Consider the following 12,444-nt stretch of genomic DNA (forward strand, 5'->3'; position numbering starts at 1 on the left):
GAACATCAATTTGTTTTATGCATGGAAAGTTGAAGCATTGTCATAGCTGCGAGTGCATTCATTCCATGACTTTGTAGTGGTGTTTGTTCAAGGCTCAGCATGGGGGTATGATAATAATAATTTTACTTAGGGGTTGGGTGGGGTCAGAGTTAGAAGGGGAGTGGTTTAGAAAAGTTAGCGGATAAATATATAATTTTCCTGCATCATTCCCAAGATGTCCATGCCTGTTGGATCTTACTTTGCCTATGAAGCCTACTTTAGAGCTGAAGAAAGTGCTTGGACCAGCGTTTCCTACCACTGAGGAGAGAGACATGTGGTAAGGAGAGAGGGATTGAGTAAGGGAGGAGAGAGAATGACTGCTATACACACAAAGTAGAAAGGTACTTTCGAGGAGAGAAATGGGGCAGCACAGCGAAGCTGCTATTGTTTTCAGAGTGGTGTATTGTAAATACCTTTTCACGTTATTACTAATATTGGTCTTTGGTTTAATGAATGAATGAATTAACGTTTGAATGAATACCAAAAGGCAAATTAATGAAAAATAAATGGATTTCACTTCATTTTACAGTCCACTACCTGGGGATAAAAGGCAGAATCTACAGCACACCCAAAACCGATTAGTGAAGGTGCTGGAGGCAAAATGGACAACTGGAGAAACAGGGAAAAGTCTCTGCACACTTCCATTCTGATGCACATTTCATTTAATAGTAGCTGAGCTTTAGGTCAGTCGACCATCAACAGTCCACTGCCTGGTAATTACTTATGTTGCTTTGGATTAATTTCAAACACCATTTAGTACCATACCATTTAGTACCAGGTTACCTATTATTTCAACGTCTTTGATGAAACTTCCAGGAAGTATTCATTGTCACCATATATACGTTCTTAGTAAATACCAGACAAAAAACATGTAACTTTTTGCACTTGACTGTACGCTGCTTTCTTGGCCAGGTCTCCTTCGAAAAAAATATCTCAAGGGCCTTCCTGGTTAAATAAAGCATAAAAAAATATATATATGTGAAACCGGACAGTAAAATAAAGTGTTACCAATGAATAGTTGTGTGTGAGTGATTCCCAGATCTTACCTGGTGGAGAAGGAGGGGAGCAGGAGGGAGGGGTGGTGGCGCCGACAGGTGGTGACGGTGTGGGTGGGAGGGGTCTGGGGGAGGTTGGGGCCGGAGGATAGAGGAGTGACTGTGGATGATGGACACACTTTACACAACAACACACCAACACAAAAACAACAACAAACACATACACAACTACTCACAATGGATGAGGAAAATCCCAGAGCCACCCACCAAATGACACGGATGGGAGAATGTACGATATACAACGACAGTATGAGTTGGAATGACTCAAACTGTTTAGTAACATCACACCTACCACACAGGTGAACTTAGGGGGATATGGACCACAGTAGACATGTTATCCAAATAGAAGGTTCCAGTGTCAATGCCTGATCGTTCTCCCTTACCCAATCTGACGGACCTAAAGTGTTCCGTCGGAGGGAGAAGGGAAAACGATCAGATTTTCATACCAGACTAGAGGGACCAGAGGAATGAGTGTGTACTGTGTGTGTATGAGTGAATGTCTTCACTCACAATTGAGACCCTATCAACCGTATCTACTAAATTCAACTAAACACTACCCAGTGGCCTCTTTTCTTACCCATGGCTCCGGCAGCCAGGCTGTGGGAGAGCTGTGATAGGTCAGGCTCGTCCTCCTCCAGGTCGTTGAGGCTGTAGACGTGTTGGAGGTCGATCTCCAGCTCCCGGAAGTCTTTGGTGAGGACCCCCGGACGAGGGTGCAGGATGCCTCCCAGGTTGGGCTTGGCCAGCTGCTGCCAATGGTGCAGGGTCACTGAACCTGGCGTGGAGAGGAAGGGCGATATAGTTAGCATTGTTGTATGTTGGGAATAACACATTTATTTATTTATTAATAAACTGTATTTCTCTAATCATGCATATTTTTCATATTAAAAGAAGGAAAAAATTGTAAAGAGTGTCTACTTTCAGCTTTAGAGACTACATTCATAGTTTCACCTGTAATTGAGTCTAGCAACCTTAGGCAAGTTACCATAAAACTGACAGTCGAGTTACCGCACACCTAATATCTCAGCAAAGAACACAAAACAGGGTCTCCCCCTCCCTCCTCACCTTCCAGGGGCTTGACAATCTGCAGGCGATCGGGTAGGTAGGAGCGCGAGCCCCCCGATCCGGCCGAGGAGTGCAGCGAGCTGCCATTGGAGTAGTTGGTGCCTGTCGACGCCACCGAGCTGGACACCAGGCTGTCGTTGGGCGTAAGGAACCCGCTGGAGCCCAGCTCGCCCACCTCCTCACCCTCCTCGCTGCACCCCTGGTAGGCGGCGGCCAGGGCGCGGAGTTTGCGTTCGCGCTCCACCTCAAAGAAGGGGCGCTCTGAGGCATGGCTCTGCTGGCGGTCAGATAAACAGCGGAGCGCAGCTTCTAGGTCCTGGCCTCCAGGCATGCCCGGCATCCCCAGACGCTTAAGGCCACTAACACTGAGATCAGAGAGAGATAGAGGAAGGTTAGTGATAGACTATACACTGTTGATGCACAAACACTCAAGAGTAGAGGTAGAACAGGTTTAGAATACAAATGCACTGTTGTTATTAGTACACATAGACCAGAGAAATAGAAGCTGTATGTTTGAACATGTAGGAGTGAAAGAAGTCCATTAATATACTATGAAAAAGCATTTCACTGTTAGTCTATGCCTGTTGTCTGCGAAGCATGTGACAAATACAATTTGATTTGATTTGATGTGAAAAGTAAATACCCTGTGTGTCTGCTGTCTGTGTAGACTCTGTATGAGAGTTAATGTAATTCAAACATACAGTACCAGTCAAAAGTTTGGACACACCTACTCATTCAAGGGTTTTTCCTTATTTTTACATTTTTTTTACATTGTAGAATAAAAGTGAAGACATCAAAACTATGAAATAACACATATGGAATCATGTAGTAACCAAAAACGTGTTAAACAAATCAAAATATATTTGAGATTTGAGATTCTTCAAATAGTCACCCTTTGCCTTGATGACAGCTTTGCACACTCATGGAATTCTCTCAACCAGCTTCACCTGGAATGCTTTTCCAACAGTCTTGAGGAGTTCCCACATATGTTGAGCACTTGTTGGCTGCTTTTCCCTCACTCTGCCGTCCGACTCATCCCAATCCATCTCAATTGGGTTGAGGTCAGGGGATTGTGGAGGCCAGACCTTGGCCAGGCCTTGGTAAAATAGCCCTTACACAGCCTGGAGGTGGGTTGGGTCATTGTCCTTTTGAAAAACAAATGATAGTCCCACTAAGCCCAAACCAGATGGGATGGCGTATCACTGCAGAATGCTGTGGTAGCCATGCTGGTTAAGTGTGCCTTGAATTCTAAATAAATCACAGACAGTGTCACCAGCAAAGCACCCCCACACCATAACACCTCCTCCTCCATGCTTTACGGTGGGAACTACACATGTGGAGATCATCCGTTCACCCACACCGCGTCTCACAAAGACATGGCGGATTGAACCAAAACCTCTAATTTGGACTCCAGACCAAACAACACATTTCCACCGGTCTAATGTCCATTGCTCGTGTTTCTTGGCCCAAGCAGGTCTCTTCTTCTTATTGGAGTCCTTTAGTAGTGGTATCTTTGCAGCAATTCGACCATGAAGGCCTGATTCACACAGTCCCCTCTGAACAGTTGATGTTGAGATGTGTCTGTGACTTAAACTCTGTGAAGCATTTATTTGGGCTGCAATTTCTGAGGCTGGCAACTCTAATGAACTTATCCTCTGCAGCAGAGGTAACTCTGGGTCTTCCATTCCTTTGGCGGTCCTCATGAGAGACAGTTTTATCATAGCTCTTGATGGTTTTTTCGACTGCACTTGAAGAAACTTTCAAAGTTCTTGAAATGTTCCGTATTGACTGACCTTCATGTCTTAAAGTAATGATGGATTGTCGTTTCTCTTTGCTTATTTGAGCTGTTCTTGCCATAAAATGGACTTGGTCTTTTACCAAATAGGGATATCTTCTTCTTAACTTTTATGAAGGCACACCTGTTAATTGAATTGCATTTCAGGTGACTAACTCATGAAGCTGGTTGAGAGAATGCCAAGAGTGTGCAAAGCTGTTATCAAGGCAAAGGGTGGCTACTTGAAGAATCTCAAATATAAAATATATCTTGATTTGTTTAACACTTTTTTGGTTACTACATGATTCCATATGTGTTATTTCATAGTTTTGATGTCTTCACTATTATTCTACAATTCTATGCTGTGGAAATGTACATGCCGCCTAAAGGTGGGTGGAGCAAAGTCCTTTGCGTGGATGCATATAAAAAGGCGGTGTGTGTTTTTGGCGCCAGAGCGCTCTCATTGATCCCTTGCAGACTGGAGAATTGTTTAATTCATCCTTAACTAGAGTCTTACACCCTCTGGGGATTATTAAAAGTTTGAGTATTAGAGATAAAAATTCTCGTGACAGTATCAAAACATTTCTACAGCATTGAAGGTCCGCAAGAACACAGTGGCCTCCATCATTCTTAAATGGAAGAAGTTTGGAACCACCAAGACTTTTCCTAGAGCTGGTCGCCCGGCCAAACTGAGAGAAGAGAGAAGGGCCTTGGTCAGGGAGGTGACCAAGAACCCAATGGTCACTCTGACAGAGCTCTAGAGTTCTTCTGTGGAGATGGGAGAACCTTCCAGAAGGACAACCATCTCTGCAGCACTTCACCAATCAGGCCTTTATGGTAGAGTGGCCAGACGGAAGCGACTCCTCAGTAAAAAGGCACATGACACCCAGCTTGGAATTTGCCAAAAGGCACCTAAACACTCTCAGACCATGAGGAACAAGATTCTCTGGTTCGATGAAACCAAGATTGAACTCTTTGGCCTGAATTCCAATTGTCAAGTCTGGAGGAAACCTGGCACCATCCCTACGGTGAAGCATGGTGGTGGCAGCATCATGCTGTGGGGATGATTTTCAGCGGCAGGGACTGGAAGACTAGTCAGGATCGAGGGAAAGATGAACGGAACAAAGTACAGAGAGATCCTTGATGAAAACCTGCTCCAGAGCGACTGGGGTGAAGGTTCACCTTCAAACAGGACAACAACCCTAAGCACACAGCCAAGACAACGCAGGAGTGGCTTCGGGACAAGTCTCTGAATGTCCTTGAGTGGCCCAGCCAGAGCCCGGACTTCAACCCGGTCTCTGGAGAGACCTGAAAATAGCTGTGCAGCGACGCTCCTCATCCAACCTGACAGAGCTTGAGAGGATCTGTACAGAAGAATGTGAGAAACTCCCCAAATACAGGTGTGCCAAGCTTGTAGTGTCTCGAGGCTGTAATCGCTGCCAAAGGTGCTTCAACAAAGTACTGAGTAAAGGGTCTGAATACTTATGTAAATGTGATATTTCAGTCATTTATTTTTAATACATTTGCAAAAATTTCTAAAAACCTGTTTTTGCTTTGTCATTATGGGGTATTGTGTGTAGATTGATGAGGGGGGAAAAAACTATTTTATCAATTTTAGAATAAGGCTGTAATGTAACAAAATTTGGAAAAAGTCAAGGGGTCTGAATACTTTCCAAAGGCACTGTATATATACACACATACACTGTTGCCAGTCTCACCTGTTGTCCTCAGTGTGTGCCACCTCTGCCAGCCTCGATATGGCACTAGGTGGTTTGTCCTCCAAGGTGAGGCTGGTGCTGTCTGAGCCGTAGTAGCTGGTACGGGGGGTGGAGGCGCGGCTGGAGCGCAGCGACATGGGGCTGGAGCCGGGCACCTGGCCGGGGGAGTGGCACCGCGACCGCAGCCTCGACGCTTGGTTCACCACCTTCACCGTCTCAAACACGCGCCACGGATGGTTCCTTTGGCAACCATAGATAAACCATATAGATTAGTGGTGGTGACAAAGTTTATGTCAGTGTATTTGTGCTTGAATATTAGATCTTCTTTAGTGTAATTTTGGAAACATTTTAAACATTGTATTTGACTTATTGTATATTTTTGATGAATAGATGTGCTTTGTTATGTCATGCTGTTTTCGTTCAATCAAACATACTTGGTAACATTTCACCTTTGGCACATAACTGACATACCGGTATTCTCATCCAACTGAGCTTAACAGGTTGGAAAAAGCACATTGTCACCGGTGTTTTATGTTTTCACAGTGACATCATCACTCACTTGTACTCGGACGGGGCAGGGACGTCCAGGCCCTTGCGGAAGGTGCCCTCTATCTCTGCTGCCAGGGAGTCCATGGGGAACACGGCTGATAGGGCGCTGTAGCGCTGCACCGTGCTGTTGGGCATGCTCTTGTTTCGCAGGTTCTTAATGTCCTCTCTGGCCTCCCGTAGCATGTCCTCGCACTCTGAGTACTTGTCCTGCAGGTAGTTTAGCTACAGCCAGGGAATGCCAGAGGTCAGTTAAACACACACTACTACTGCAGTTAAGTACAAGCTTGCCTTGAGGGACAGATCTAGGGTCAGCTTCCCCAAATCCTTGCCTTAACAATAAGGGGGAAAATCCAAAAACCAACCTTAGATCAGTGTTAAAGAGCAACATTATCCTACATGTTATAGATAGCTCATTGGAGGGTAATGAGCTGTGGATTGTGGGTAGAGTGTGAGGGCGGGTCTTACCTCTGATTTGAGCTGTGATTGGCTCTCCCGCGAGGCACTCAGGTGCTGGGTTAGCTCTTCGTTGTCAGTGGTGAGCTAGAGGAACAGAGTGGAGAGTTAATACCATGATCGTATCAGTGATACTGTAGATACCAACTTCAGTGCATATGTAAATATTTGATGTACTCCATTATAGAAGTGTTCGGTGTGGGGGAGTCTTGAGTCTTTTGTCCTTGTGGAACCTCAAGGCATGAGAGGAGTGCCACGTCAACTCTGATGTGTGTGTGTCCGTGTACTGCATGCTTGTGTGTGTGTGGGTTTGTATTTAGGTGTGTGTGTATGTGTGTGCGTTGTTGTGTCTGTGATCACTCACCCCTTTGCAGCGTGCCTGCAGGTCGACTATCTGTCCAAGCAGGGAACTGATCTCCTCCTGCTGCCTGAGAGTGTCCTCCACCTTACGGGCCAACTCATCAGACAGGTCCACCACCTGCTTATTCACAGAGGCTGGGGGTGGAGGTAGAAAAAAAGATTGAGGGAGAGAAAGAGAGAACGAGACAGAGAGAGAAAAAGAGGAGGGAGAGAGAGACAGGGAGAGGGTTAGTATGAATACATAGTACAAACACATACTGTTTTCACTGTATTCACCCACTCACCAGTTCACTCTCCCCTCAGGAACACAGTAATACTGTATACATTATCAAATATGTATAGTAGTACACTGTAGTACATTATAGTATACTTACTGAGTTCCTCCACACACACCATCATCAGCTCCTGCTCTTGTTCCTCATAGTTAGCAGTCTCTGACGTCAGTTCATTGGCCTGTGGAGTAACAACATCAATGGCATTAGCAAGGTTCCTATCCACTTCAATGAATCTGGTGTATAGTACAGTAGCCATCATTTGCGATTAGCAAGTTTCCCATCCACTTCAATGACTTCAGGTATTTAGAAGTAGCCAGTGTTACACACCTCACAGCGTAGTTTGAGGTTCTCCTCCTCCAGACCTTTGAGTTTCTGTTGTATGAAGTCATAATTGACACGGTTACTGAGTGAGTTAGACGACTCGTTCCTCTTCATTCTGAAAACAAGGAGAGAGGGAGAAGGCGGTCAGAATTAAGTCTTACGTTTACCTGTCAAAGTTGTGTTGATATGCCTGAGAGGATGTACGACGTGTATGTGTACTCTTCAGTGTGTGTGTGTGTGTGTGTTTGTGTGTACTCACAGTGAGTGTGAGTCGGAGGCGTTCTCGATCTCCTCTGTGCTGGCATACAAGTGGAGCAGGTCGTCTCTCATTGAAAGCTCATGACGCAGCTGGGCTATCTGATGAATGGGAAACAGGAACCAGGGTCAGAGTACTGAACTAGGATCTATCATGTACAGTGGTGCCCAGTCCTTTTTTTCTTTTTCTTTTTTTTCTTTTTTTTCTTTTTAGGGGGTAGATCAGCTTTAATATTGCAGATAGATTGTAACTTCCATCAATGTAATTGTCTGCATCACTTCCAATCCCCCATATTGTTTCTCGCAAATATATATATATATACATATATATACATATACACATACATACATATATATACACATACATACACACATACATACACATACACACACATATCCTTTTTTTTTATTTATTTTTTCCCTTTATTACTTTCCAACCCCACCACCCCTTCCCCAATTGGAGTCAACCAGTGAACAACAATGCCTAGGCCTCTACTTTCAGCTTATACATACTATATACATTTTACGGACACAGTCAATTTGACAATAATTCTATTTTGTTTGTTTTTACTCCTGAACTTCCTCTACTCTCAAACTCTCAGAACATATTCATGATGTCCATCCGGTTTGCTTCTTTATGCCATATCTTTCTAACTGTGCTCTTTCACAAAAGCTCTCAACCTATAACCTATATACTTATTATGGACACAGTATGCTTACATTATTAGTTATCTTGTTGTTATTAGTTGTTGTTAGTTGTTATTAGTCCCATCCTTCAACACCACCCATCTATCTTTTAACACCATCCAAATTGGATTTCTATTTGCCATATATTTTTCAACTGTACTGTGATGTTTTACAAAAGTTCTGAACCCTTCCATTCTCATTGTTTCTACAGATTGTAAATTGAAAATAAACATTTTTGCTAAAAGTATTATTATATTATTGATTGATTGACTATGACTTTTCAGATCACCCAGTAATGCTATCTGCAAGGTTAGCTCCAGGTAAATATTGCAATCCTTTAGCCATTCCTGGACCTGTGTCCAAAAACAAGCTACAAATGGACAGTACCAAATCAAATGATCTAATGATTCTGTCTCTTCGCAGCAAAATCTGCAGAGCTGGGAAGATTGTATCCCCCATATAAATAACATTCTATTGGTAGCAAGAATTTTATATAATAATTTAAATTGAACAATTCTAAGTTTTGAATCTGGCGTCGTTTTTCGTATCAGTTTATAAACACTATGCCATGGGATCAGTACGTCAAAAATCTCTTCCCAACTATTTTGCAATCTATATGGGATGGCTGTCAATCCTTTGGTCCTTAAATGAAACTGGTATACTTTTTTATTTATCACAGTTTTCTTTAACCAATTATGTTCTTTAATGCAAGGCCGACAGACAAGTTCCTTACTTTTTCCCCCTTCCACTTTCCTCTTCCATTTTTGCAGTAACGCTGCAATTATTTGGTTGTAATTTGGTCCCCATTCCTGGTCTGGGCGAGAGTTACCGGGTGTGCAGGCTTTTGATCCTGCCTAGCATTTATGCAATGATTCAACTGATAAAAGGTCTAAATAAAAATTGAACCAGTTGTGTTAATGCCGGGCTGGAACAAAAGACCGCATTCGCTGTAAATTTCATATTCCAGGACCAGAATGAGGGTGTATTTTCTCTTGCTAAAAGCTATGTTCCAGCACTACTGTATTCTGTCTGTAATACATGAGATAAATCAAAGTAGGGCTACAGTGATGGTTTCATACCTCTTCCTTAGCGATCTCCAGCTGTTCGTCCATTAACTCATTCCGTGCCGTTAGATCCCGATTCTGCTTGAGCAGCGATTGGCCGATCCGGGCCGCCAATTCGAGGTCCCGCTCTTTCTGCAAGACGACAATGGTTTGATGAGGATGTTCCTCATTCTGTGATGTAGTTACAGTTTCTAGTAGAAGACTTGTTTATCATTCTAGCAACATGGTTATGTCTGATGACTATCGTAATTTGCTCAAATGTATAATATATTCAGTTACACATTATTCAATTCGATTCAATACAACTTAATTAGTCCCAGGGACGATTAAGGGGTTACATACGGAACGTTCCCGTTATATTTACTTACCTCTTCCAGTAGGTGGGTGACAGCCTCGATGTCATGGTACGTCTTAGTGACCTGGCCCACTCTCTCTGAACACAGCACTGTAGGAGGGAGATGGGAATAGCGGGAGAAAATAAAAATACCTGGTTAATATATAGTTCACTGAAAAGTAGGAGAGGCCATTGGACAGTGAATTATTCAGACAGTATAGAGACAGTAACTTTCTGGTTAGAAGTTTCATTGGTCACAGGAGCTAAGATAATTTCTGGCCTACACTGACCACACAATTCAGTTAATTTGAACACGATATCGGGAAGTTAAACTTTGAGAGGTAAAAGCTACAGTGGGGAAGAAAAAAATAAATAAATAAAAAATATATATATATATATATATATATATATATATATATATATATATATAAAAAATGTATGCACTCACTAACTGTAAGTCGCTCTGGATAATAGCGTCTGCTAAATGACTAAAATGGAAATGTCAAAATGGAAAAAAAGTATTTAGTCAGCCACCAATTGTGCAAGTTCTCCCACTTAAAAAGATGAGAGAGGCCTGTAATTTTCATCATAGGTACACGTCAACTATGACAGACAAATTGAGAATTTTTTTTCCAGAAAATCACATTGTAGGATTTGTAATGAATTTATTTGCAAATTATGGTGGAAAATAAGTATTTGGTCACCTACAAACAAGCAAGATTTCTGGCTCTCACAGAACTGTAACTTCTTCTTTAAGAGGCTCCTCTGTCCTCCACTCGTTACCTGTATTAATGGCACCTGTTTGAACTTGTTATCAGTATAAAAGACACCTGTCCACAACCTCAAACAGTCACACTCCAAACTCCACTATGGCCAAGACCAAAGAGCTGTCAAAGGACACCAGAAACAAAATTGTAGACCTGCACCAGGCTGGGAAGACTGAATCTGCAATAGGTAAGCAGCTTGGTTAGAAGAAATCAACTGTGGGAGCAATTATTAGGAAATGGAAGACATACAAGACCACTGATAATCTCCCTCGATCTGGGGCTCCACGCAAGATCTCACCCCGTGGGGTCAAAATGATCACAAGAACGGTGAGCAAAAATCCCAGAACCACACGGGGGGACCTAGTGAATGACCTGCAGAGAGCTGGGACCAAAGTAACAAAGCCTACCATCAGTAACACACTACGCGCCAGGGACTCAAATCCTGCAGTGCCAGACGTGTCCCCCTGCTTAAGGTAGTACATGTCCAGGCCCGTCTGAAGTTTGCTAGAGTGCATTTGGATGATCCAGAAGAGGATTGGGAGAATGTCATATGGTCAGATGAAACCAAAATATAACTTTTTGGTAAAAACTCAACTCGTCGTGTTTGGAGGACAAAGAATGCTGAGTTGCATCCAAAGAACACCATACCTACTGTGAAGCATGGGGGTGCAAACATCATGCTTTGGGGCTGTTTTTCTGCAAAGGGACCAGGACGACTGATCCGTGTAAAGGAAAGAATGAATGGGGCCATGTATCGTGAGATTTTGAGTAAAAACCTCCTTCCATCAGCAAGGGCATTGAAGATGAAACGTGGCTGGGTCTTTCAGCATGACAATGATCCCAAACACACCGCCCGGGCAACGAAGGAGTGGCTTCGTAAGAAGCATTTCCAAGGTCCTGGAGTGGCCTAGCCAGTCTCCAGATCTCAACCCCATAGAACATCTTTGGAGGGAGTTGAAAGTCCGTGTTGCCCAGCGACAGCCCCAAAACATCACTGCTCTAGAGGAGATCTGCATGGAGGAATGGGCCAAAATACCAGCAACAGTGTGTGAAAACCTTGTGAAGACTTACAGAAAACGTTGACCTGTGTCATTGCCAACAAAGGGTATATAACAAAGTATTGAGAAACTTTTGTTATTGACCAAATACTTATTTTCCACCATAATTTGCAAATAAATTCATTAAAAATCCTACAATGTGATTTTCTGGATTTTTTTTCCTCATTTTGTCTGTCATAGTTGACGTGTACCTATGATGAGGCCTCTCTCATCTTTTTAAGTGGGAGAACTTGCACAATTGGTGGCTGACTAAATACTTTTTTTCCCCACTGTAACTGCCCAGTGGACTAGGTCATCATTGTCCTCAATGACCCACAACTATCCCCTCTCTTTCTGTGAATGACTCATGGTCAACAACAAGTTGAAAGGAAACAGACCGGGGTGCTGACCACAACATTACCATGTAGCCAGTCAGTTAGAGCTTATCCTCTTAGCCTGATCCTCATTACAGGGATAAGACCCATCTCTCTCTTTCCCTCTGATATAAATAAACCTCAGCACAAGCTGCTGTTGAAAACTGTAATGAGAACAGTTAACCCTCAGAAGGAAGTTAGGCTGGATATCTATGGCCGTGATTATAGAGCGGTCTGGTTATAGACAGGTCAGTTTGTTTACTGGTTTGTGAATGGACACTGCGACCCTGTTCAGGACTGAAGGGCGGGTGAATAGT

The 12,444-nt window shown here is 43.2% G+C and overlaps 1 protein-coding gene across 10 annotated transcripts in view; it reads right to left on the reverse strand.

The window, feature by feature from the left end:
* The window catches only part of LOC121534036 (trafficking kinesin-binding protein 1), a 57,583-nt gene that overhangs the window by 4,005 nt on the left and 41,134 nt on the right, over nucleotides 1-12,444 (reverse strand). For 5 of the 10 annotated variants that reach the window (XM_045211744.1, XM_045211745.1, XM_045211743.1 and 2 more), the window contains 12 exons: nucleotides 9,984-10,060; nucleotides 9,631-9,747; nucleotides 7,869-7,966; nucleotides 7,616-7,724; nucleotides 7,388-7,466; nucleotides 7,018-7,148; nucleotides 6,666-6,740; nucleotides 6,211-6,422; nucleotides 5,652-5,891; nucleotides 2,160-2,524; nucleotides 1,672-1,869; nucleotides 1,086-1,194 (listed from right to left, as the gene is read on the reverse strand). In XM_045211744.1, coding sequence (XP_045067679.1) covers nucleotides 1,086-1,194; nucleotides 1,672-1,869; nucleotides 2,160-2,524; nucleotides 5,652-5,891; nucleotides 6,211-6,422; nucleotides 6,666-6,740; nucleotides 7,018-7,148; nucleotides 7,388-7,466; nucleotides 7,616-7,724; nucleotides 7,869-7,966; nucleotides 9,631-9,747; nucleotides 9,984-10,060 — 1,810 coding nt within the window. The other 5 variants (XM_045211747.1, XM_045211746.1, XM_045211748.1 and 2 more) reach the window with 5 other exon arrangements.

This window comes from Coregonus clupeaformis, chromosome 38 (genome assembly GCF_020615455.1).
Source record: "Coregonus clupeaformis isolate EN_2021a chromosome 38, ASM2061545v1, whole genome shotgun sequence".
Lineage (NCBI taxonomy): Eukaryota > Metazoa > Chordata > Actinopteri > Salmoniformes > Salmonidae > Coregonus > Coregonus clupeaformis.